General features: G+C 38.7%; 2 protein-coding genes and 1 long non-coding RNA gene across 19 annotated transcripts in view; 1 reads left to right on the top strand and 2 right to left on the bottom strand.

Annotated features, from left to right (window-relative positions):
- Nucleotides 1-15,797, top strand: part of CNOT4 (CCR4-NOT transcription complex subunit 4) — a 144,170-nt gene extending 128,373 nt beyond the window's left edge. For 10 of the 17 annotated variants that reach the window (XM_077997454.1, XM_077997452.1, XM_077997451.1 and 7 more), the window contains 2 exons: nt 13,515-13,727; nt 14,405-15,797. In XM_077997454.1, coding sequence (XP_077853580.1) covers nt 13,515-13,727; nt 14,405-14,706 — 515 coding nt within the window. In that variant the 3' untranslated portion in view covers nt 14,707-15,797. The remainder of the gene's footprint in view (nt 1-13,514; nt 13,728-14,404) is intronic. The other 7 variants (XM_077997461.1, XM_077997459.1, XM_001105713.5 and 4 more) reach the window with 1 other exon arrangement.
- LOC144339977 (uncharacterized) overlaps nt 1-27,258 on the bottom strand; it is a 359,243-nt gene that overhangs the window by 298,582 nt on the left and 33,403 nt on the right. The gene's annotated exons all lie outside the window — the stretch shown is intronic.
- LOC144339981 (uncharacterized) lies at nt 1,413-4,947 on the bottom strand. The gene is made up of 2 exons (XR_013415630.1): nt 4,765-4,947; nt 1,413-3,739 (listed from the first exon to the last, which is right to left on the bottom strand). It is a non-coding gene; the product is annotated as an uncharacterized LOC144339981 (long non-coding RNA).

The following is a 27,258-nucleotide window of genomic DNA, read 5'->3' as shown; positions in this document are numbered from 1 at the left end:
AAAATAGTCTTTTTAAAAAACAGACTATTGTTTAGAGCTATTTTAGGTTCACAGCAAAATTGAATGGAAGGTACAGAGACTTCTCATTACATTCCCTGCCCCTGTCACATGCACAGTGTTCTCCATTATAAGCACCCCCCCCACCAGAAGGGAACATATGTTACAGTGTATGAACCCACTTGATGATCTGGGTAATGAATAGGTGGCACACAGAGGCGTTTCAGGGTCGTTTTTAGAAAGTACAGATTAGTTTTAAAACTAATGTAGCTTTTTCAGATTGTCTTCTTCCACTTAGTAATGTGCGTTTTAGTTTCCCCTAGCGTTATTTTTTAATCACACATTTTACATAGCTAAAATAATTGAATTTCAGAATATAAATGCTTATTTTAAAAAACAGACATTTGTTTTAAAAAAATCTGAAAACCTTAATAAATGTCTCTTGGTTTGGGTAACTAGCACAATGGGAAAGAACTCTTAAAGCTGTATGTTTGGTATGTTGTATTGGAAATGTTTATCACCATGACTATATCCATCTCCACTTCATTTAGTTTTATAAAATAATGAAGTTATATCATTTTCTGAAATAATTTTTCTTCTGAAATTAAAGTAAATCATCATTTAATGCCTAAAGAGTACTCTCTAAAAATGAAACTTATAACTGGATTATGAAGAATCTGTCAATTAAAATGATGTTTCAGAAAAGTGAAAATTTTATTCTTATTTGGGATTTTTGTTATGTTGATTTAAATGCTTAAGACAATTCGATGCTGATAGGAGCCATCTTTTAGAAAAAGATAAGACTAACTGATCTTCACTTGAAATAAAAGTGTGCTGTGTAATCAAATGCAGTAAAGAACTGGGTTTGATGTTTTAAATAACTTTTAGATAACTTGAGTCTTTTAATTTGGAAAATTATGAACATCAGCAATCTCAGGAATTTCAATAGATATATAAGCATAAAGAGATTTGCTGTATAGGAAGCAAAATACTTTCATCTGAATGTAAGCCTGAAGAGAAACTTCTGCCCCAATAAAAATATTTTATTGCCACTAAACAATCAAAAGCTATTACTGACTTCATCTGGAATGGCCAGTCCTGAGTGATCTGTTAAGAAATAAGCAGAACTTCACTTGACTAGCCTTAAAAAATAAAAAATGAAGAACAGCATGGTTTTTAGGAGGCTGTTAGAGAATGTCATAGCATCAAGCTCCAGAGAAAATGGTACAGAGTAGACATGCAATAAATGTTTGTGGAAGGAAAATTGATGGTTGAAAGTGGTGTCAATTCTGGAGGCCTGCAAAGCATGGATCTGTTTTGTGTTAATCTGGACTTTTGGAAGCATTCAGTCAGATTCATTTGCATATGAGTTATAATTCATTTTTTGGTTCTATTCTGGCATTGTGGTATTCATTGTTAAGATTTTGCCCCCTACACATCACCCACTCACTATGTGATTAATTTTTCTTTTTCCTTTTTTTTTTTAACCTCTGAATTTGGGAAACCTCAGCTCTTGACTTTTCCTTATTTTTCCAACACCCCCTGTACACACATACACACACACACACCCCCCTTTTGTTTATTTATTTATTTTTTGAGACAGAATCTCACATTGTCACCTGGGTTGGAGTGCAATGGCGCAATCTCGGCTCACTGCAGCCTCTGCCTCCCAGGTTCAAGCGATTCTCCTGCCTCAACCTCCCAACTAGCTGGAATGACAGGGGCCCACCACCATGCCTGTCTAGTTTTTTGTATTTTTTAACAGAGACGGGGTTTCACTATGTTGGCCAGGCTGGTCTTGAACGCCTGACCTCGTGATCCACCCACCTTGGCCTCCCAAAGTGCTGGGATTACAGGCATGAGCCACTGAGCCCAGCCCTAACACACACCTTTAAAAAAAAAAAAAAACTAACATTTTTCTTATCAAGTGATTCCTCATTTGTGATACCCATAAATCTATATATAAATATTGGTAAATCTTCCGTGAAACACATATACGCAGTTCAGAAAGTCTCTCTAATACCTCTTTTTCAGAATGCTTCGTGTGTACTCCTGAGGTGTTTTAGGAGCTTTGTACTTTGCTAGGTAGGGAGTTCTTTAGGGCAAAATTGTTAGAAATTTTTCATCTTGGTTAAGCCAAAGTCTTTTTCCAATTGTACTTCTTAGGTGCATTTTGTTAAACACATGAAGACCACTTGTCTGTTAACTTCTGGATGTAGATCAAACAGCCTCACTTCTTTGAACCATTCCACACTCAACATGATTTTGAATTCTCTCAGTCTAATTCTCCTTTACATACATTTTGACTTGATGTTTCCTTTCTTAAAATATGAAGCTCACACTTGAATATAATAATCCACATATGATCAGATAATCTCTTATTAAAATTTGTTACTAATATTTGTATTTTCCCTTATGTTTATAGAGTTCTTTTATAAAAGTATCTTGTAGGGTAGTTATCTCCATTTGATAAATGAGAAGCAGGGTGGTTATCATTTGTGATTTGCCTAAGGTCATACAATTGCTAATTTAGACATTGTACATCTATTTATACGGTCTTAATGTTACTTTTTTAGGCGTTCCATTACCCAGTTGCCATACCAAGTATCATAAGCCTATTAAGCAAAACCACTAGACCTTTTCCCATACATGCTAATGCTTAGATCTTCTCCATTCTGCCCTTTACGAATGCATTTTTAAAAATCTAATTATCTGTTAAATTGTATGTGTTTGGATTTGGTATTGTTAGAATGTATCCTGTTTATATATCCCCATCTTACAAGTTTGTGTTATGAAAGAACTATGTGATTATAAAATGATAGATGTATGTTATTAATAACACTATTAATAACATTTGTCAAAGAATGTAAGAGTTTTGAGAATAGTTGTAGTTTCCGCTATTCTGTCATCTGTAGAATTGGCTTTCCACTTGCATATTTAAATGAACTTTGTGGGTTTTGTTAAGTATAATAAAAGCATGGGGTCAAATATAAGCCAAGAGTATTACAGAGACTTTTAGGCTGACTCAGTATCTCATATTCTGTGTAGATTCATCTAAACACTGCTGTTATCCATGCTATACTTTACCATGTTATCCCAAAAGGGAACCATCAGCAAATTTTACCAGAAACTGCTGAATTCAAGACATATTCCAGATATATTATACTTCTGACATCCTAGGAAGCCTATCCAAAGAATAAATTACTTTGATAGAATTTGTTCTTTATGAAAATTCATTTTGACTCTCATTGATAACTTTATTCCATTTTTGGGGAAGATTGAGCAATCAGTGGGATGGGAACAGAGCTAACTACAAACTCTTTGAGTTTAGATGGGCAACAGAAGGGGAAAGGAAGTGGGCCGTGGAATATATAAGGACTTTTCCAATGGAAAACAATTGTTAGTGGAACCTCTATGACTACTTGTTCAATTTCAGAATTAAACTTACTGTATATTTTAGGTGGAATCGAGCTGAGTTCTAGTCGAAATGCTATACATTATTTCCCATGAAAAATACCCCCAAACACAAGCAGACAGAACAGTGATTGATAAACCCATCATATTCATTTCTAAAGAAATCATCAAGCCCCAAATGTTTTAGAATTTTCTGAAGAACTAATTCTAGACTAGGCATGGTGGCTTAGGCCTATAATCCTAGCACTTTGGGAGGCAAAGCAGGCAGATCACCCAAGGTCAGGAGTTTGAGACCAGTCTGGTCAACCAAGGTGAAACCCCGTCTCTACTAAAAATACAAAAAATAAAATTAGCTGGGTGTGGTGGCACGCGCCTCTAATCCCAGCTACTCAGGAGGCTGAGGCAGGAGAATCGCTGGAACCTGGGAGGCGGAGATTGCAGTGAGCCAAGATCGAACCATTGTACTCCAGCCTGGGTGACAGAGCAAGGCTTGGTTTCAAAAAATAAAAATAAAAAAATAATAATTCTAAGCATGTTGCTTCTAGAGTCCGCCATTTCCTCCATTTCTGGTACTTTTTTAACAGTGGTTTTGTGCGCTTACCTGTGAAGATTAAGAGCCTGGGATAAAACTCATTTTCAGTCTAAAGATTTAAACTCATTTGAATTGAGCAGATGCTTTTGTGATGTCTTTGCATCTCTCCTGACTTAACAGTTCCCTTCTTCACATTACTTAATCTGTCCTTTTGGTTAGAAGATCATGCTCTTATCTAAAGACAGAAGGAAGCAAAATGAACATGGAACCACATTGCCCTGCCTTTTCTCCTGTCTTAATATGGCATCAGGCTGAGCAGTGGCCTTTCCTGATATTCCCCTTATTCCAAACATAGCTTTGTCTTGCTTTCAGCATTTTTCACTTTCCCCAGATCATTATGTATTCTGACTTTAATCCATAAGAATTATACTTTTATATACAAGTAGGTTATATACTTCTACCCATCTTTTCTTTCTTTTCAAATCTAATCCCATCAGATTCTCCCTGTGTAACAACCAACTTCTTTAGATTTCCTCTAATTTTCTTTTCCTTATAGATTTATTTATTATTGCATAGTCAAAATGTCATGTTTTAGCATCTTCTGTGGCCTCTGAATCACTGCTCTCTATAACCATGGGACCACTCCCACCCATCCTTTTCCCTATCTTTTTTGGATAGTTGTTTTCTTAAAAAACCTGGAAGCAAGCTGGGTACGGTGGCTCACGCCTGTAATCCCAGCACTTTGGGAGGCTGAGGCGGGTGGATCACGAGGTCAGGTGTTCGAGACCAGCCTGACCAACACGGCAAAACCCTGTCTCTACTAAAAATACAAAAATTAGCCAGGCGTGGTGGTGCATGCCTGTAATCCCAGCTACTTGGGAGGCTGAGGTAGGAGAATCGCTTGAACCCGGGAGGTGGAGGTTGCAGTGAGCTGAGGTTGCACCATTGCACTCCAGCCTGGGCGACGGAGCGAGACTCCGTCTCAAAAAAAAAAAAAAAAAATACCTGGAAGCCAATGTTCAGGGTTATATGTTTAGGAAACAAAGTACCTGCTGAAGTTCAGGTTCAGGCATTGTTTACTACATAGAAATGATTAAATCAAGATCCTTTTCCTAGAGGAGCTCAAAGTCTAGTTGTAAAAAGTGAACATGTAAACAAATGATTGTAATACACTGTGGTATTTGCAAAATAGCGAGGATGCTTGCCATCTAAGAACTCAAGTGTAATTATTCTCATTCCCTGCTTTTGTAAATACCAAAATTCTGTCACATCCTCCTAGGGTTTCTGTTGTTTTTGCAGTAGCCAACCAGTTCTTCGTCTGTCAGAATTAAGTCCAGAATAAAAGTTGTCTTCCTTATTTTCACCTTGGAAAAGAGAGATCGTCAGCAAGGAATGTTTTGTCAGGTTTATTTTCTTCTAGCCGATTTAGACTTCAAAGATGTTAGGGTGGTTGACATCCTCCATGTCTCTGCAATTTTGTCATTTGTTTTAGGAAAGTAGTGTTGGGTGAATATTCTGGTGATCTATGTATCGTCTCCTTATTTTACGTTCCCTTGACCATCTTTGGAACTCCTCAAAGGGCTTTGTTCATGGTCACTGCTCAGTTTTGTGCTCACTTAAATGCTTCCCTCCAGGCTGCTGCTTTGACGTTTTACAGAGCTTTTAAATGAATCTTTTTTGTCCCTTGCCTTCATTTAGCGTTGCTTATATATTCTGGTTCAGGTCTCATCTGATCCAGTCTGTGATGCTTCTAAGGGTGTATGTATCTTTTGTATTAAAATTTGTTTACTTTTTCCTCTTTTTTTATATAACTTTGCACATAAATATTTTTGTTTTGTTTCTTAGATTCCGATTCCTTAGGTCCTTCAAAAAGCAGCCATCTAGATTCTTCTTGTTCTCATTAATCTGATTCTCCTTCAAGACAGATTTATAGATCCTTATAGGAACATTTTAGAAGAGAATAATACACATTATGCAAAACACATCTACTTATATTTTGAAATGTTCCCACTGTATTTTCTTATTTGCTGCCTGTGGCCTGTGCATCCCTGTGTTCTCTATGGGATGTCCTTTCCCTCTTCCACATCAGCTGCTTTTCCTCTGATGTTTTCTTATTCGTCGTTTATCCTATATGTAGAATGGAAGAATTATTCACTTCTTTCTTTATGCCCCACAGGTCTTTGCTCATACTAGAATAGCATTTATTATCCCATGTTATAGTTATTTAAACACATTTGTCCTTCCCTTCTAATTAGCCCATGAGTCCTGCCCAGGACACAGACTGGTTGGTAGTATGTTTGATGGCAAGAACAAATGCTTTGGAGTCAGACTGATTTTAATTGCTGACTGCAACACTAACTCTATAACCTGGGACAAATTCTTGGAACTACAGCGCCTACTCAAGTCTCCTCATTTGTAAAATGAACCTACTGCTTAACCTCATTGGATTGTTGATACTAAAGTAATTGAGTACATAAAGTGCATAGTGAGTGAAGGAATAGTGGCTGGAGTAGAAAAATGGGTAGAATATATCTTAGAGACTTTTGTTTAATATCTTGTACACATAATACTAGAATATTTGTTTTTAATAAAACATTCCTTCTTTAAACAGTTTTGATGCATTGTACTTTTTAAAAGTGTATTTGCTTGTGTTTTGGCATCTGAAATGCTATTAAAAACATATCATCTTAGTGGCTCATTTTCTTCAGTTTACATGCAGAGAAGCCTCTTGGACCCCAAAACTTACTCCTCCTGCATTCAGAAAGCTTTGCATCTTTTTGGAGAGAACCATCTGTTCACAGCATTATATAGATATGAATTAAACAGATTTTGTTGGGGAAAGTCACTTTCCAGCTCTTCTCAAGTCAGACCCTCAAGTCTGTGGATGTCTTGATGCATGTAACATTTCTAAAACACTGAGCTACATGCTGAAGAATGTACAGGATGTCCCCATCAGGCTTTTCAGCAGAGTTGTGAGAGGGTGAAGTATGAGTACATGGAAGGGTTGACAGTAACTGCAGTTGATGGCACGGCACAGTGTGCTGCCAGATGAGTGGTTCAGACCCTAAGTGCTGTCCGGTGGAAGAGAAGAGACTTTGACTTTTGGAAGATTGAATAAAAACTACTTGAAGAGAACAAGAAAGCATTCTAGGCAAGGAGAATGGAGGGAATAAAGTTTAGAAAGCACAAGCCGTATGTAGCGGATCTGGATTTTTCTGTTTATGTCATTTCTGCTTCTTTCTACTAGTATAAACAAATTTTGCCTTTTTTGTTGTTGTTTTGGCTGTTACTTTGTTCAGGTTCTTTGTTTCTGCTCAGAACTCTTTTTTTCATTTGGGTTCTTAAGATTTTCCACTTAATCCAAACTCTACTTTCAGATCTATTAAACCCTTAAGATTTTGTCTGTGACCTAGTGCAGTATTGGTCTGTCTTGCTTTATAATAAACATAGTTCTAGAAATTTGAGTGTAAACTATTTAACTAGAATAACGTTTTTCATAAACTGATTGTATAATGTCTGTCTGTAACAGTTCATTTACTGAGAAGTCATTTTCTCTGCATATTTTAGTTAATAAATTGGAAAGATTTTTGTGACTGCCCTGATGTACAGTATGCTTATATTATGAAGGCTTTCTTTTAAATTTCAATATGACAAATTTTGTCTGCTCTTTGAAGTTTAGTTCAGCATAAATCATTTATATTTGAGTCACTTAGAGATTCATTGTTGAGGTTTGAGGAAGTTGAGACTGTTCAAATCAAATACTGATGAAGATGCACTCCATTCCAAAACTGGGAGGAGATCATCTATAAGAGGGAGGGGTGTGGGGGCAGGAGCTAGGACAGGTTGTTCCCTATGTCTTTCTAAAAATGCACAAAGATTTGGAAGTCTAACTGGCAAAGAGTTAATCAGAGTAGGAACCAGGTTTCTGTTGTGTAGCCACTTGCACCAAGAAAGATTTGTTTAAGTAACCTAACCACTGGAGCATGTGGTTTTGAACTGTAAAGGACAAGAGTGAAGATGGAAGACAAAAGCTTTTTAGAAAAAATCAGGTTGTATTGAGCCTTTTGGTAATGACCATTAAATATGGCTCACAAACTGAAGTGCAGAATAAACACTTTTAGGTGTATTTTGTGACTGGGTCTCTCAGTGAGAGACATCCTCGCTGAGGATAAATGCACCCTGTAGGGGTGTATTTATTGTTTGATGAGAAGACCTTGAGGAGTTGGTACCAAAAATAAAATAGAGGCAAGAATTCCAAGAAGGCACAATATCCTGATTTGATGGCACAAAAATATATTCGTGGAAACATATCTACTGGAATTGTCTTGTTTGGGGGCTTGTTTTACTTGTGTTTTATCTCAATATGTTGTCATTATGCAGAGATCATCTATGTCTTTACCCTTTTAGCAGCAGATCTTATTTTTCAAATTAAATTTTACATGGTGCCCTACGTAAACTACATAAAATCAAGGTGGGAAGGAAGGATGCCTTGTCCTGGTACCCTGCCCCCTCAACTTCCATTCTTTCAGGTGAAGCTTTTTATGCCAGCTAGAAAAACTCATTGGCTTATTGCCAGTGACAGGTTACTGTTATGAGTAGGTTTGCCCACATTTTGCTATTTATAGTTTTACATTTCATAATAATTAACATATTGCAGTTAACCTGGAGAACAGAAAGGAGGGATACCCACTCTGTATGCTATTAATGCTAATGGTGTGTGCTTGCCCAAGCAGTGTTCTGTGAAAGGTCTGATGTCAGAATTCATTCTGAAATATAGTCTATAAGATAGTCATTGTTTAAAATGCCTTTCTGTGTACTTCCTAGTAAACAGTTGGACTCGTACAGTGTTATGTAGAAATACTAAAGATAGTTTCAACCTGTTGTGAGATTTTCAGGTTTGGCGTGGGAGGAGGGGGAAAGCTATGTAGTAACTAAAATGGCAACTCCACGAATGCTGCTGTTCTTCACCCACCAACACGTTCCCATACGTGTCCCAACTGGCCTGTCTTTTTACTGAACTTATGTAGCTTATTTTAATCATATGCCACCCTGGGCATTTCTTCTGTTGCTTTTTCAAATGTAGTTGTTGAACTTTTCGTGTATTTTCATCGTCCCACTGTCTAGACTTTTAGCCCCTTAAAAACAGAGGTCATGATTTAAGTGCTTTTATGTTCCACGCACACTGTAGGCACTCAGTAAAGAGTTGCTTTGATTTTTAGCTTGGCGGTCTTAATATATGCATTTTATACTGATTTTTTAAACTTGTTGTTGTTGCTAAAAACTAGATTTGTCAACTTGTTTAGTGCATCGTGATCAGCTTACTATGGATTCTGCTACCTTGAACAGCAAAGTAGCAGAATTTTAACGATAATTTCTTCTTTAATAAGAGGTTTTCTGAGGCAGGCAAACGAAGTATACTGATACTTCTTACACAGTAGAATATGAAAGTGTGGCACATGGCATCTTGAAAGTACTTTAAATTGTGTGCCTTTGAGTTCTGCACTGAAAAATAGAACTACTACCAACAACTTGACCCCCTTTCCTGCCCTCAGATTGTTTAGAACTGAAAATAGTGTTTTGTTGTACATACTTATATGCCATAAAGTAAAATTTTTTACATCAGAAAACATCTAAATATATTATCAATTCTTTAAGAATAAACACTCCTTCCCTGATGTATTATACTATTACTAATTACTTTAAAAATAAAATTAGTATTGTTTTTAATATAAAATGTTTGGTAACTTGATTTTTATTTTACTTTGCTTGCTCTTTTCACATCTTATGGTAAGTTTAAAGTACTTTCTGGTATCTTTGTAATGTTTTAGCAATGAGAAGGCTCATTATTAGATTGACTTCACAGTACCGCTGAGAATGATGGGCGCTATTCCTAAGTTCCTAAAAGGAGACTTGTACACAGGGCTAGTTCCTGGCAGTAAGAAATACTCTGCCTTAGCTTCTTGGAAAGTTTATATCCATTCAGTATTGACCACCAGTGGAGCATTTGTTGTTAGGCATTTAGCAAGTAATAAATGTGCTCCAAATTGCATTTCCTTCTCTTACTTTTATCCTTATGAGAGAGTAAGGCCGGTGTTATTTTTACTTATGAATTAGGAGTCCTGGGATATACATGGCTAAATTATATTGACAGCCAGTTGTAGAGATGCCTTATACAACCTATCTACAATGTTTTCTATATGAAACCTACTGACTTATACACGTTGAATTGTACTCCAGTGTGAAGTCCTGTATAAATAAAAGAAAATGAACTTGCATCAAGTTGAGTCAGTGGTCAAAGTCCTGGTACTATTCAAAAGGAAAATGTACAGTCAAGTTAGATCATTTAAGAGCCCTAGAAGCAAAGGAATCGACTTCGTTTGTGTCAGTGGTTCTGGTTCTCAACTGGATGCAATTTTGCTTCCCTAGAAGACATTTGCAATGTCTAAAGACAATTTTGGCTATCAAAACTGGGGAGCTGGTACCCCTAGCCTCTAGTGGGTAGAGGCCGGCAATGCTGCTTACCCTCCCACAGTGCTCAGGACAGCGCTCCACAACAGAGAATTATGTAGTTCAAACTGTCAGTAGTGATGAGGTTGATAAACCCTGCTGTGTGTGTTTCAAAGAATGGAATTGCCAGAAGCCCTTGCAGCCAAGACAAATTTGGGTCATTGGGAGGGAATGGGGAGTCAAGGACGTGACTTCAGGTACGGCTGGACTGAGATGAGCTATTTTGATGGGGTTAGGATTAAGCTGATTTCCTTTCTCTCACCTTTTCTTTGTGCCAACACTTGGCATAGCAATAGTGGAAAAAACAGTGAAATAAACTTCTTTTCTTCTAAGCTAGATGGAATATGGTCCTATTCCAAGAGCTAAAAGCATCATTCTACTTCCCTGTAACACTTGCAGCTTTACTGTAAGCCACACACCCATGCTGTCAGGCTCCCAAAATGTCAAGGCACATGATGTTTTGGGGGGAGGAGGGGTGTAAAGATTGTTGCATTATAAACTAGCTAATTTATTTCCCAAGGTATCCTGTAATCATAGTGCACCTGGGAGGATCTAAATTTCTCACTGTTTCTGCATCATGTGCCATATGTGAATTTCTTTGGCTAACATACTCTTGCTTGATTTGATTAGTCTACAATTACAGGAACAAATGTCCCTTAAAACAAACTTTTTTAAGAGTAGTTTTAGGTTCTCAGCAAAACGGAGTGGGAAGTACAGAGAGTTCTCATATAACCCCTCTGCCTTTATTGTCTTTTGACTTTATTACTGATTTTCAAATAAGATTTATGTAAATGCAAGTGTTATTCTGTTAATGCAAAATTAAATGTTCCTCAGTTTCATTGCTCACTAAATGGTAAAGCAAAAGTTAGGAGCAGATTGGTCTGACTTATGGGCTATTCTCTCTCTCCCTAGTCAGTAGAAGAGGGAGGATCATCATTTGCATGGACTTCTTAGGGACGTTAGCCACTCGGTGTCAGAGCATTTATCCTCCTGAACATTTTCCCATGTAGTTATACATCATCTTTCTATTTCTGGGGGATTTTATTTTTCTTCCAGGAAGTTTTCCCTGTTTTGTTTTTGCCTAATTGGAAGCTATTTTAAGTTATTCAGCCTGACAGTTTGACTGCTTTAAAAGTTAGAATGTTCCATAGCCGTAAACCTTCCTGTAATTGAGAGTGTTCTAGGACTTAAATTTGTGATCTTGTTTGTGTCTCATGTAGTTAGGGAGCCAGGGGGAAACTAATGATTGTATTCTTGATTAGAATTTTTTTCTCCTGGCCACAAAGTCCAGTTTCTTCCTTGAGTCACAATATCTCTCTTCAAATCATGACCAGTGGGCATACTATAATGCTTCTGTGTTTCTCTCTTGCCTCCTTTCAATCGTGGATCTTCCCCTGGACTTTCCCTTTAATATTTGACCCTTTAAAAAATTAATAGTCTGTACAGAGTAGATCAAGAGAGAGTAAGCTTGCTTGCTTTTTTTTTTTTTTTTTTTTTTGTCAGGGTTAAGGTTCAGGTTCTCAGTAATAAGTTTTGTGAACTTGGGCAAATTATTCCTGAGTCTGTTTCTTTATCTAGTAAATGCAGATTGTTTATCCTCCTCTGCCTACCTCTCAGGGCTGTTGTGAAGATCAAATGAAATAATTGACTATTAGAGTGTCTTGTAAACCATACAACTCAATACAAATGTAAAATAATATGCAAATATAAGAAATGTGAGGTTTAGTAAATTACATCAATTATGAAATGAAAGTGGCTTGGAGAATTTATTTTCCCTTCTGATGTCTTGTTTTGTGTAGCCTAGAGAGCTTTTTCTTCATCTTAGTAAGTTCAGAGATGACCTTTGTTGAGTTTAGTTGTAGTTTTTTGTCTTTTTCTAAATAAGGTCAATGGAGTTAAATGCTTCACTTGTTGAAACATGATATAATTTGGCATAGATCAGTGGTTGGTGGAAAGCAAAATTACAAAAAGAAAATCCTGATTTTGCTAAGCAGTGTAGATCGTGCCTGATAGAACCTCCTCCTCCTCCATCTCTTCCTCCTCCTCAGCGTTGATTGCTAATCAGTTCTGTAGAATCAGAAATATTTTTCTATGCTTTTTTCCAAAACTCTAGTTTGTAATTTGACTTACATTCCTATTTTCAATAAAACAGCTATCTAAGTATTTGTTAAATAAAACAATTATCTAAGTAGTTGTTATACTTCACCCTTTTCCCCCCAACCAGTTAGTTATACTATGTGGATTCTGGATGGTAGTAGATCAAGTTAGTTTAGTCACAATTTATAAAAAGCCTTTTTTATGTTGCTAGTGTCTTCTCATGTTTGATGCGATTCATAAATAGACCCAGAAAACTGTAGGGCTCCAGGATTCCGGCTGTGAATGATCGGTCAAACTGTTGGAGTAGGGCAGGCAGACTGTGTTGGACATTATTCCATCTAAAAGGTGTCAGCTCCTGCCTCCTTGGCCTTAGTGACTAAATGGAAATACATTCTTTTCAAATTCAAAAGCCTGTTCATTACTGCTTTTCTCTTCTGAAACACATTGCCAGTTTTATAATCAAGAAGGACTTAATTATTTTTCTTTTTCTATTGCTTATGTTTATTCTTCATAAAATGACTTTTCTTCCATTTGATGGGCTGAGAAATAAGCTCCTATATTGGACTTTGCAGACTTGGCTTTTTTATAGCGTAAATCAGCTCAGCTGGCTAAATGCCTCACTAACTGAAACTTCATAATGTAGCTGGAACTAAATTGTGCTCTGGAGCATTGAGTCTTTAAACTGGATTATTGATTTACAAACCCATAATGGTGAAGAGGCTGTAGAGAGACAAGAAGCTCCCTCTCCTGATCCTTGAGCAGGTTTTTCCTCACTTACTTCAGGGGCTCTCAGCTCACGAGCAAAATCCTAATGAAGTTTATCCTGCTAGGACAACCCATTTTAAATGCTCAATAAAGAAAGAATAATTCTTCTCCCGCTTAACCACTAAAGAACAACATATGTTTCTAACGTAGCTTTTTATTTTTTTTTTTTTATCTTTCATTTTTTTGTTGGTAAATCTCCCAGACAACAGCAGTTCTGTAGAGAGTTTAAATATGAAGGAATGGCAGGACGGGCTAAGGGCACTTCTACCCAACATTAACATCAACTTTGGTGGACTGCCCAATTCTTCTTCCCCCTCCAACGCCAACCACAGTGCACCAACCTCCAACACTGCCACCACCGACAGCCTGAGTTGGGACAGCCCTGGCAGCTGGACAGACCCAGCCATCATCACAGGTAACTTTCTCACTCCCTTCAGCTCCACTGACTGCCAACAGTTTGGTTTTTAGCACAGATAAAATAAAAACCAAGATCTCTTCAACATAAGCTTCTTTTCACAAAGCTGCAAGTGTGGAGTGGCTTGTTTCGTTCTCAGGGGTCATGCAAGTCTCATTTAACCTGTCGGCCTAGTTGTGTATTAATAAGAAGGCATTTGGTGCCTAGGTTGCTTCTTCTGGTTTAAGTAGGTGTTAACGTCTAGCAACATGTGTATTTTGTAGGCCTCAAAGTACAAAAGGATCTGACTTACTCTTCTTATAAGGAACATACTCCACTTTTTGTTATAAAGCTCTCTATTATAAGGCTGTCTTGTTACGCATCCCTGTCAGAGGAAGAAAAGCACAATTGGGAAATGCCGTCATGCAGTTCTGGGGAATGGTATTTTGCAGCTGTGCCTCTGTGACAGTGGGGGACTAAGTCTAGTTCAAGAGGAGGCATGGGTTTGTGTGACAATAAGTCTTGGTTGTTGGGGGAGGATCAAAGGAACAGAAGGTTTAAAAGGTCTCATGTGGAAGGAGTTTAAAATTGTAATCTCTTCTGTGTTTCCTTTTGGTTTTGTTTTCTAAATTTGTTTGATGACCTGTTCTTTCCACACAAACTCACCATTTTCCCTCTTTTTTCTTTTCTTTCCTTAGGTATTCCAGCATCTTCAGGAAACAGTTTAGACTCTCTTCAAGATGACAATCCTCCACACTGGCTAAAATCCCTTCAGGCCCTCACAGAGATGGACGGCCCCAGCGCTGCTCCATCACAGACCCACCACAGCGCCCCCTTCAGCACACAGATCCCGCTGCACAGAGCCAGTTGGAATCCCTACCCTCCTCCTTCAAACCCTTCCAGCTTCCACTCCCCACCCCCAGGCTTTCAGACGGCCTTCAGACCCCCCAGCAAAACCCCCACAGATTTACTACAGAGTTCAACACTGGACCGCCATTAGGCAAAGAGGAGCAACCATTAGAAAATGCAGGATTTGTCCCACTCTGTTTTCTCCCTCTCAGCCCACCACCCACAGCTCCCTTCTCATCTCTTATGTTCTGAAGAATCCAGTACCTGATCAATTTTTTTTCTCCCTACCCCCAGATGCAATGCGATCACAGGGTCATTACCATCTCTTTATTAATTGTAAAAGTTTTTGTTGATCCAGCATTTGAGTGACACTGTTGAATGTTTCTAAAAATGCCTTTTTAAGGAGAGAAAAAAAAATCAAAGGGCAGTCTCAATACTTAGAAAATTATTGTTTGTCTGTTGCGCATAATAATGACATAATCTGCTTAGCAGAAAATGGCGATTAATCTATAGGAAAGGTCAAGTAAATGCATTATCAACTGCAGAAGTTTGAAAACCAGGTTCATTTACGTGAGATTGCTAAATGCATGGGGGAAAACAGTGGTCCTAGCATCCATCTTGTATTCAGCTTATCATTATTGCAGGGAAAATGCTTTTAATTTAAATTAATTTTTAATTATTTTGGCAAGTTGATGGCAAGGACTTGATTGTGTCGTTAAGCAAAAGAATGTATTGGAAGTTGATGGAAAGACAAATTCATCTGTAGTAGTAACTGGCTGATTGCTAAAGAGTTTATAAGGAGGTGAGAAGTAATTTTTTTAAAGGAGAAAATTTTTTTGGCTTTAGATTTAAAGTAAATTGAAATGTTTTAAAGAAAAAAAGTATTCACAGATTTAATACCTATTAATAATATAAGAGCTGAAATGTAAGTGATTTCTTCAGTCCTTCTCCTCTGTCGGAATCTTTTTTCTTTTACCATAAATTCACCTGACGAGGGCACTCTGAGATAGCACTGCTCTGGGGCCATCTGATCACCATCAGGAGCAAATCTCTGACCTCCTTGCCTGCAGCTTTTACTTAACCCTGTAGTTTCTGGACGTTTGTGCAGTATTGAAAAGACAGGAGAAAAGAAAACAAAAACCTGGTTATAACCTGACGCTAAAACTAAAAACAAGGAAATGTACCTCTTTCTTCAGAATTAAAACTAAAATCTTAAATAAAACAGAAAACTTGATGATGACACTTGGGTTGTTCTTGTTTTTGTTTTTCCATTTTGTTGCATGTGAGTTTGAAAGATTTTGTGACAAGTAGCCATCAGATGTTTCCATTTGATTTTACATCTTCAACAATAGGGAGGGAGGATGGCTTAGAAGAAGAAAGTGGAGGATAAACAACGATTTTATTGTCAGTCAGTGTCATCCTTGAAGTTCAGCCCATCTTGTCCTCAAGAACCCTCTTCCAGTGGCTTTTAGTAGAAGATTCCTCTTTCTGCTATTGTATTATGCAGGCCAAGCCTTCCCAACTGAGAAGCCTCATGTGCCAGTAATGGAGAGGTTATTGACATGCTGAGACGTTGATTCTCTTTAGGGAGACCTGGCGGGAGCAGCAGCCACTATGTCACACAAGTGGCACCACTTTGTGAGTGCCATGATGGGAAAGAGATCGGGAAACTCTGATGTAGATGATCCGCAGACACATCTTTTATGACTGACCATTTTAGGAAGTACCTGATGAAGGGGCGATGATCACACCACTGACCAAAAGAGGGTAGGGGATAAAAGTTACCTGTTCCCCAACAAGACACCAGGATCTGTGTGGTTTGTATGTCTTGTCTTGGGCTGCATTCAGAAGCCCAAAGCAGGAACTGGCATATTTTCAGCCATGTCCATTAAGGGAAGCTGTTGGATCAACTAGATAGATAGAGATTATACGTTCTGTGTTTTCAGCTGGGTTTTTTTCATCCTTACCTGTACGCTGTACTTTAATTTGTTAAAAAAAAAGTTTCAACACAAGTTTTAGAAACTTAAACGTGGTATTCTCAAATAAATGTCACCACAAATAGATGGTGACCAAGTGGTTAGTAAATTGTTTTGTAAAATTAACAAAATTTCCCTGGGTAAGTGGAGAGGACTAGAAATGACAGGCTCTCTTTGCCCTTGAACTTTGCTTCAGTCTCCTGAACCTTCACATTGTACTGCCAAATGATGGACCAATGCACAAATAATATTCAGATGCCAGTAAATTGTAATCAAGGCTCTTTGCGGGGTGGGGAGGGAGTCCTGAGATGGGCATATCAATAAAAATGTTGCTTTTTCTGTAAAAGAAGGGAACTTCCACCTTATAAGGCTGTGCTGTAATTGTGTGTATGTTTAATCGGTCATACAGAAGAGTTTATAGAAAGCATGACTTTACAAAAAGTATGAAGAATAAAAATAATTATGATCTGTGTGCCTACCACCGAGGTTAAAAATAGAGGCCGGGTGCGGTGGCTCACGCCTGTAATCTCAGCACTTTGGGAGGCCGAGGCAGGCGGATCACCTTAGGTCAGGAGTTCGAGACCAGCCTTAACATGGTGAAACCCCGTTTCTACTAGAAAAAAAAAAAAAAATTAGCCCGGCATGGTGGCTCGCACCTGTAATTCCAGCTACTCTGGAGGGTGCGGCAGGAGAATCGCTTGAACCCGAGAGGCAGAGGTTGCAGTGAGCCGAGATCGTGCCATTGCACTCCAGCTTGGGCAACAAGAGCGTGACTCTGTCTCAAAAAAAAAAAAAAAAAAAAAAAAAAAGAACCTCAGTATCTTAAAAGCCCGCTATTTGCCCTCTCCAATTAGACCATTTTCTTTCCTCCTCATCTACAAATTTTATTTTAATTTCTGTGTTAATCTTCAAGAGTTTTGTCAGCTGTGTATCTATCCTTGAATAATATATTGTTCAGTTTTAAAAAGCTGAGTAATAAACCCAAGCCTAGCTGTGGAAGGAAAGGGCAATGTTGTCACTATTAGATTAAGGCTTTTAGGAGAAGATAAACTAAACAGCTTCTGGGGCATAGCTTGGCTTTAGCGTCTCTGATCATTTATGAAATCCTCTTCTGAGAAGTGCAGTGGCCAAGGTTATGCGTGAGTCCTGGAAAACAGGGCTTGCCAGTTGGGGTAGGTCTTGTCATGTAAGCACAGTCCCGGTTGCCTGGCAGAAATATGGTCTGCAGGATCAGTCTGCTGTCCGTTTCCTGTGTCAAAGCTCACCATGGCTTTTCACCAGTCCTCTGGAGTAGATCACAGATGCTTCGTGAATTAAGTGTCTTAACCCTTTGGGGTGAGGGGTGGGGTTTAAAACAAGTGTCAGCTGATTAATTCATCAGGGCTTGGCAGGGAGAACAGAAAGTTCATTAGGCTTGGTCAAAATCAGAAAGTACAGAAGGCAGCCTGAACCAAACTGACTTAGGCAGCCTGTTGGTATAATAGCAGTGGGAATCTTGGTACTGACGGCTTTCATGGATCACAATACTCAGATCTGGTACACAGCAGTCATTTCTAATATTTCCCTTTGTTCTCTCTCCTTTCTTGGACCTTCTTCCTATATTACTAAATCCCATACCCTAGTTTGTTTTTTGTTTTTTTTTTTCCTAAATCTTATTTTGCTGGCGTGACACCCTCCAGTATTTCTTAAGGAAAGGTACGTGGGAGATAAATATTTTAGTAATTAGCTTGTCTGAAATAATATTTAATTCTACTTCTCAGTTGATAGTTTGGTAGATACAGGATTCTATATAATTTCCTGCAGAAATTTGAAAGCTTATTACCTTCTTGCTACCAGTTTTGTTGTTGAACAATCCAAAGACGCTCTTATCCTCTATATGTAATCTTTCTCCCTCTCTGGAAGCTTGTAGCAAGTTTGTCTTCTGTGTTCTGGGACTCCACAGTGATCTGCCTTGGTGTGGGTCTATTTTATTTATTTATTTATTTATTTATTTATTTATTTATTGAGATGGAGTCTCGCTCTGTCGTCCAGGCTGGAGTGCAGTGGTACAATCTTGGTTCACTGCAATATCTGCCTCTCAGGTTCAAGTAATTCTCCTGCCTCAGCCTCCCAAATAGCTGGGATTACAGGTGCCCACCACCACGCCTGGCTAATTTTTGTATTTTTAGTAGAGATGGGGTTTCACCATGTTGGCCAGGCTGGTCTCAAATTCCTGACCTCAGGTGATCTGCCTGCCTCAGCCTCCCAAAGTGCTGGGATTACAGGCGTGAGCCACCACACCCAGCCAGGTGTGGGTCTATTTTAATTCATTTTGCTGGACACAGTGGATATACAGTATGTTTTTAAAATCTTATGACTCATTTTCTTCAGTTCTCGGAGATTTTCTTGACTTATTAGTGAATTTCTTGCACTTTCTTTTTCTGTTCTCCCTTTCCAAAAGTTCCATTGTTTAAATACTAGACTTTCTGGACTTCCGCTTTTTAAAATATTTTCTCCAATTTTCTATCTGTATCTTCACTTTGGCTGTTCTTTCTAGGAAGTTTTCTTTCAACTTTATAGTTTTCTTCTCCTTGTGCTGTTTCTCCAAGTTGCTTTAATCTGTTTGCTTTGATTTCTATCTTCCTTATTGGAGATTTCTACACTTGATCTTAGCCAAAAGGCCAAGAAGTGATTATATTAGAGACTCTTTAGACGCTTGGTAATCCTTGGTTATCTGCTCATGAATGAGATGGACAATTGATGGGGAGTTTTGAAAACATGAGTAGGGCTTGCCAACTTTGAATTCCCCTATTGGAAGATCTGGGTGGTCTCTTCTAATGGGTAACCTCTGTTGTCATTGTCTTTAGCACCTGTCTCTTGGCCTTGGCTGGTCAGATTCCATGGAGAAGAGTCTTCCAATGGCTGGCCTGGCTGGTAAGGGTCTGACTGCCAGGGCTTCAGAGCTGTGTTGGGTCTCTTTATGTATTTAATATTATACTACATATAATCTCCCCGATGCAGTCTTTACCTCGCCAGAGATTAACTCTCCAAATATCTGCCCATTTATGAGAAGAATAGCATGGAGTTGGGGAATGAATCTAGGGAGTTAACTTCTTAAAACAACTTTCTTAGTAACCTTTATTTAGCCCCACTCCACACACTTTATCTCTGGTTTTAGCGGTATCTAGTCCTGTCAGTTTCTGTGCCCTTGAGGATTTTGTGATGTAAATTGGATTGGAGCTCAGTTTTCCCCGCTGTTAGCTTAAGGTTGGCCTTTCTCAAATGAGCTAGGTGAGTCCACCCAACCGTCTACTTTCTAGGTCCTTAGATTTTATTGCTGTCATTTCCTCTTGTTATCCCTGTTTTTCTTTTTTCTGTTACTCAAATTTTAATGGACCTTTAGGAAGAAATAAAATTAGATATGTAAGTTCAGTCTACCATCTTAGCCCAGATCTGTGCTCTGATTTGATAAACTAGTAGGCATAGTTTGTCTGCCATTGAAGTAGAGGAAGGACTATCTTTGGCTATTGGCCAATGAGTGCTAGTCACCATGTTGTGTATCCCTTGGTTTGAATAGTACCTGTTTGTTTCATTTACTTTGAAGTGGTTTCTCTTTTTAACATCCCCTTTTCCAAAGAAGCTCTTGGTTTACAGTCAATAGTTTGTTTTTCAAGAGGTAGTCACACAGGGGATAATTTTAATGGTTAAATTTTAGGCTGGATGTTAAAGGCAAATTTTACTGCAGTTTCAGGGTCGTTTGCAAGTCAGATGGATGTGGGTCATTTTTTAGGCTTAGCTGAATTAGAACAAGTCTAGAAATTGCAGAGAGGGAAAAAATAACCTACTGTTACCTATGTATGCTGTGTAAGAATGGTGTTTTAAGGATGGGTAGTAATAACTGTCAACAATGTACATCTACAGAGATTATGCTATAGTATTAAAATACAGAGTTGAATTCAGTTAGCACTCTCCAACAAGGTTTGCTTAAACTTGAAGACACAAGGTATACTGCACATGGCTTTTGAGTTTTCTATTAAATATTAACCATCATTTAATTTTATATCCTTATTATTACAGTATGTAAACTCTTAAAAGTTAGAAAGCTTATATATCTTAAACATAATTTTGAGATATGCCCTTTGTCAGATGTATTTAATTCTGCCCAAGTGGCCTATTCAAGTGAAAGATGACTGGAGGTCATTAGCATGAACTATTTAAAGAAATCAAATATTTATCTTGTCCCCAAAATCAGTACTCTATTTTTTGTGCTTGTTCAGTAATTGTTAATTTAGTTCAGACTTAGACTTCACACAGTCATAGGCAGTTTTCCAGCGGAAGAGCTGCCTTTGAAAATACTTTTTTTTTTTTTTTTTTGAGACAGAGTCTCACTCTGTCACCCAGGCTGGAGTGCAGTGGCGCAGTGGCGCAGTTTTGGCTCACTGCAACCTCCGCCTCCTGGGTTCAAGCAATTCTCCTGCCTCAGCCTCCCAAGTAGCTAGGATTACAGGTGTGCACCACTACTCCCAGCTGGTTTTTGTATTTTTAGTAGATACAGGGTTTCACCATGTTGGCCAGGCTGGTCTCGAACTCCTGACCTCAGGTGATCTGCCCTTCTCAGCTTCCCAAAGTGCTAGGTGTGAGCCATCATGCCTGGCCTGAAAATACATTTTAAAAGTTGTTTCTGAACATATTGATTTAAGGAAAATGAGTAAATTATTTAATAAATTCCTTTAAGGATAAAATAATTATTTGTATTGGTGATAACCCAGATGATTTGGGAAAGAACATGCATATTGGCCCAAATGTTCATGGTACACCTTGGCCATTCTCAAGAATATATTCTGCATTTGGTCCATCTCTGAGGGAAACTAAGGGTATGGCAGGTGTTAGTAGGTGTAGTCATTGGACCTCCTTTCATGGCTTCCTTTCATGGGTGAAGGAAGTAAGTGTACAAGATCAATAAAAATGAATAGGCCAAATAGATATTTTTGGTGGTCTGAATGATTTAAAAACTCTAATAAATAACTCAAGAGCATTTAAAGGGAAACAATCATCTGTGGCTTTCTTACTTTCAGCTTTAGTATTTGCAAAGCTAAAGTACTGTTAATAAAATGCCTGGCATATGACATCGAGTCCAGAGGCACTTTTTAATGTTGTTGGTTTCATATAATGAATTCCAGTGCTCTTATCAGATCCCATCATGTGGGAAAAGTAGGGAAATAGGCTCAGAGACGTTGAGGTTTTGTCCTGGGTCACAGGTTTTATAGCAGAGCTAGAACTACTTGTTACCCATCCTCACCTACATTTGCATGACTTTGGTTGTCCTTCCTTTCTGTTTCAAAGTTGCAAGTGCTTTTCTAGCTTTCTTGTTTATGGAATTACCAAGATGAGGTATTATTTGTCCCTCCCTTATATTAGCTAAGTAGTGGTGGGTGAAAGGGTGTGGAGAGTTTCTGTATTTGTTCATCCCAGATCATAAGGTATGAGTCAAAGTTTAGTTGGGAAGTCCCTTAGGGACGTCTTGATTATTTTGTGCTCATATTGAGTTGTATTTACATTCAGTTGAACTACCAAGTTAGCCAGTGTCTTCTGGATTTTATGCAGATAAGGAACAGGGATGAGGTACTTGTCTTCCAATGTTTGAAAGACAGTTATGTAGAAGAGGAAATAGGATGAAGGATGCAGCTTGGACTAAGACGTGGAAGAGAGATTTGAGTTCAATTTAGTTTTAATAATTTTTGAAAACACCTTTAGGCTTAGCATCATGCCAGGTGCTTCCAGGGGTACAAAAGTAAAATGATCCCTGCTCTCTAACTGAAAAGATTTGAATAGTCAGCTCTAAAACTGAAAGTGAGTGTGAGAAGTGGGAAGTGCCAAGGTCGCTCAAAGAGCGAGCTTTGGACAAACTTGAGACTTGGGTTGGAGGGAACACTGAACAAACAAAGACATCAGCATGAGCCTGCCTGGGGCATGTTTAGGGCTTGCAACTTGGGGTTCCTCTGGGGGACTTGTGAGAAATAAGGCTGGAAGGGTGAGTTGGGCACTGCTTTTGTTTCAAATGACAAGTTCTAAGTAGGAGAAAGGTATGATAGGATTTTGCTTTAAGTCCTAAGTGGAAATGATGAAGATGAGAGAGCCACTGGGGTAGGGTTCTTTGCGTCAATTAAAGGACCCAAAGAAATCTAAGGTTTGGCCACAAAAGGACTATCAGTGACCCTAGAAATTGTATGCAAAAATGGTATGTGCATTAGTGTTTTATCAAATTATTTTTAAAATGTGCATGATGCAATAAAGTCTGGTAAGCTAGAAGAATAGTTCAGGTGACGGTTTGGGGCTGATAAAGGGATTGGGAATGGAAACAAGGAGAAAGAATTCAAGAGAGATTTCAGAAGTGCTAGAGATTTTTGCAAGTTACTGGCCATAGTTAAAGGATGAAAGAAAAACAATTTCACAGCCATCTTAGATTTCTTAGATCCTCCACTAGACTGTAAACTTTTTGAGAGCAGATAGCACAGCTAGCTTGTTAAACATTACATTCTCAGAACCTAGCTGGCACATAGTAGGCTCTCAATAAATATTTCAGTAATTCTTGCCTGGAATTACTGAAATAGTTGCATCTTTCAATATTGCATATTGAAATATTGCAAGTTTTGAGCCAGATGACTGGAATAATTGTGTCATGTTGAAAACAAATGTGGACTCATGAAAAGGAACAAGTGCAAAAAGATGAATTTGTTGACTTGAGGTTCCAGCAGGTCATCCAGCTGGTGGTGTCCAAGAAATACTTGGAAATTTGTGGGGGTACAGAGGAGAAATACAGTGTTGGAGTCATCTTTACAGGGAGAGAGGTGAGATGGGAGCCTTGGGAAAAACAGATGCTAGAAGTCTAAAATGAAGGAGATCTGAGTGTATGGTGTCGGTGTAGAACAGTTTCTAGGCAAGAATTACTGGAAATTTCGTGCTATGTCAGTCAGGGTTTCATCAGGAAGCCAGGGATTTCACAACCACTGGAAGGGCTTGGAGAAGAAAGGTCAGGAAGACCTCTGCTAGCTTTCAGGAGCTCCAGAAGTACAGGAGTCATAGAAAAAGCCTCCACCAAAAAGCCCTCAGCTTCCTGCAGCACCAAGTCGGTAATTCCCAGGAAGACTCTGGGAAGTGGCTACCCAATGCCCCATTTGCCAGGGGCCACCTGCCTGCCCAGAGATGACACCTGTAGAATGATGGCTTTTTCTCTTACATCTTTCAAATTGCCCTAAGTACCTCCCATTAGTAGGGTCTAACCTGGGATCCTATTGGAAGGAATCGGAACTGTGATGCAGGAGAGAGTAGCAGGGGTGGGGCTGATGTCAACAGAAAAGCTAGCCCCTGTGGTTTAGAGCATCTCACAGGGCCATGTCACCTCCTTGTCAAAACTCTCCAGAAACATCTCTCCCTCAATACTTTCATAATGAAATTGAAGTTTGGCTGGTGTGGGACCTGGAGCCCTCTCCCCTAACAGGAGGATATTCTTTATTTCATGGGACTGTGTCTCTGTTCTGTGCATATCTGTTTTCTCAGCCTAGAATGTATACATTATTCCTATCCTCACCCTGGCAATCTGCTTCTTGCAGCTTTTTCTCACACCTCTAGGCAGATTTAGGTGGCTCTCCCTGCCTTTGTGTCTTATACATGCCTTCATTATGCTGCAGCCTCCTTGAAGAAGGGATGCTTCTTTTCATCTGTTTATACACAGGGTTTAGCACAGTTCCCAACATTCAGTTCGAATGAATGACAGAAGGAAAGCAGTTTTGGGTAGTGGGGTGCAATTAAGTTTTATTGGCAGGAGATCAGTCATGAACTTTAAGTCACTGGTTTTAATCCAGTGGAGGTACTGGAACCCAATTGCAGTATGTTGAAGAATGGAGAATGACTAGGAGTTAAAGAACTGGAGATAGTATACTCTGAAGAAGTTTGATAAAGGGATAATGATAACACAGTTTCAAGTAAAGGAAGGTTTTTTTTCCCTCAAAGAAATCATAAGCCTTTTAGAGGAGACAAAATTATTTGAAAAAGTAAATTTGAACAAGAAAGCTGAGTTGAAGGGAATCAGGAACATGCATGGATGCTTCCCTCCAAGGTAACAGCAAAGAAAATAAGAGAGAGGGTTTTAAGGTAAAGAAAGGAATATTAAGGGAACCCCTTGGCTCAGCATAATGAGGTAGCAGAAGGTGGAATAGGAATTTGGAGCTTGAGAACATAGAAAATGTGCAATACTTTGGAGAATGTAACAGGAAGGTAAAAGAAGCGTTAAAAGAGTAGTAAACAAGCAGCAAGGGCCCAGTTGAGGTTACAATGTACAGATCCAATCAGAATAATTCGATGTGGCCTTGACTGTTAATCAATCTTAGAGAGACACAAAGGAGGCATGGAGATTACCAGGAGCTTCTGACCAATAGAAATGGTGGAAAATCATGGGGTTGAGGCTTTGGGAGGGGGCGAAGGTATCAAAGTGCTCACCATGGCCCATAGTATGAAGGTAAGGGCTCACCATGGCCCATAGAAGGCCAGCAGTAGGGGGCGCTCTTCAATCATGCTGTCAATCTTCTGGAACTGGATTGGTGCCCACAGCTGGGCACAGAGATAGTACACAACCTATTGTCAGAGCACACAGCCATACAGTTGGACCCCTCTATGATCCCTAAAATTTCTTTAAACATTTCAGATTTTATGATAATTTTGGGATTACTGCATAAATTACCAATAGCCAGAATTCAAAATTAAGTGTAAAATTTAACAATGTGTACAGAATGCATTATTTTATAAAACTCACAATCGCCTAATTCACATATTGAGTTTCTTCCAGGGATACCTGTATTTTCTTGTTAATAATACCCACATCATTCTTTTTTTCCCCATCTGCTCAATAACCATTTTTTGAGCGTGGAGGTACTAGACTGTGATATGCGTTAAGGACGCATTTGGGAATAGAACAGTCATGACTCTCTCTTTCTTAGAGCTCAGACTTAGGTGGTGAAGATGATCATTAAACAATCCAGTGAATATACCTAGACATATGAAAATGCAGAAGAATATATTTAGAAGTATGTGTAGGCAATATCCAAAATACTAGACCCCCCAAAAAAAATATTGACTAACTTACCCTAAATTTAAGACTTCTGTAAGACAAAATGCCATAAGCAAAATTAGATCAACAATGGACTGGGAGAAAATATTTGTAACCCATGTAATAGACTGAGGATTAGTATCCCAAATATATAAAAAATGCCTACAAATCAATCTTTCTTAAAAATACAAAAAGCCAAAAACAACTAATAGACAATGATTACTGAGAATATTTTGTTCTTATGATTAAGAAAAACAAAAAATATTCCTAAGGGTATAAGAAAATGGGTATCTTATGTACTTTTGCTATGATTATATATTGGTACATACTTTTATGGGGTATGAACTGACAATATGAAATTGCCCATTCACTTCAACCCTTCTTGAACTCATACACAGAGAGGAATATATAAAAGCATTCATTATAGCATTGTTTATAAGAAGAAAAATACGAAATAGCCTGAATGTTCAGCAGTTCATTGGTAGGCAATACTACAGAACACCATGAGAAGAATAATTACATGTATTTCTGTGTGCAAAATCTACAAGTCACACAATGAAAAAACTATATGTAAATATACGGGTTTTTTGTTTGTTTGTTTATTTGTTTGTTTGTTTGTTTTTGAGACAGAGTCTTGCTCTGCCACCCAGACTGGAGTGCAGTGGCGCGATCTCGGCTCACTGCAACCTCCACCTCCTGGGTTCAAGCAATTCTCATGCATCAGCCTCCTGAGTAGCTGGGATTACAGGCATGCGCCACCACACCCGGTTAATTTTTTTGTATTTTTAGTAGAGATGGGGTTTTGCCATGTTGCCCAGGTTGGTCTGAGCTCAGGCAATCTGCCCCCCTTGGCCTCCCAAAGTGCTAGGATTACAGGCATGAGCTACTGCACCCAGCCTAAATATGCTTTTAAAGTATACTTTAAAGTCTGCAATATTTTCTACATTAAACACACAGGAACTAAAACTACATATTTGTATGTGCCTATGTAAATGGCAATGCATAGACAAGAACTGGAAGAGTTCATGCCAAAATCATGATAGCAATTACCCCTATGAAGAGGAGTGATGTGGGGTTGGGGCTGGCCAGGAGACATTAAGGAAAATTTCTTGCATGACTGATACTGTTTGATCTCTTTAAGCCATACAAATGTATTAATATATTATAAAATGAAAATATTGATATAATTAAAAATTATGCTTTGAAAGGAAAGTATAACATACAATAAGTGTGCAGTGGAGAAACTGCTTTTCATCAGGGCATCAGAATGTAAACTCACTTGGAGAGCAAACAGCATGTTGGACTTTGTTTTTGTTTTCAAGATGGTGTCTCTGTCACCCAGGCTGGAGTGCAGTGGAGTGACCATGGCTTACTGCAGCTTCAGCCTCCCCAGGCTCAGGTGATTCTCCTACCTCAGCGTCCTGGCACACCACCACCCCCAGCAAATTTTTGTATTTTTTGTATAGACGGGGTCTCACCATGTTGCTCAGGCTGGTCTCGAACTCCTGGCTCAAGGGATCCACCTGCCTTGCCCTCCCAACATGCTGAGATTATAGGCATGAGGAATTGTGCCTGGCTGCATTTGACTTGCTTACTCCAGTCTACCCAGCAAAGACATCAGATGGATGGGTGGGCAGATGGATGG

The sequence above is a fragment of the Macaca mulatta genome, chromosome 3 (genome assembly GCF_049350105.2).
Source record: "Macaca mulatta isolate MMU2019108-1 chromosome 3, T2T-MMU8v2.0, whole genome shotgun sequence".
NCBI classification, from domain to species: Eukaryota; Metazoa; Chordata; class Mammalia; order Primates; family Cercopithecidae; genus Macaca; species Macaca mulatta.
The sequence above is the reverse complement of the archived record's forward strand: the minus strand, read 5'-3'. Positions and strand labels throughout refer to the sequence as shown.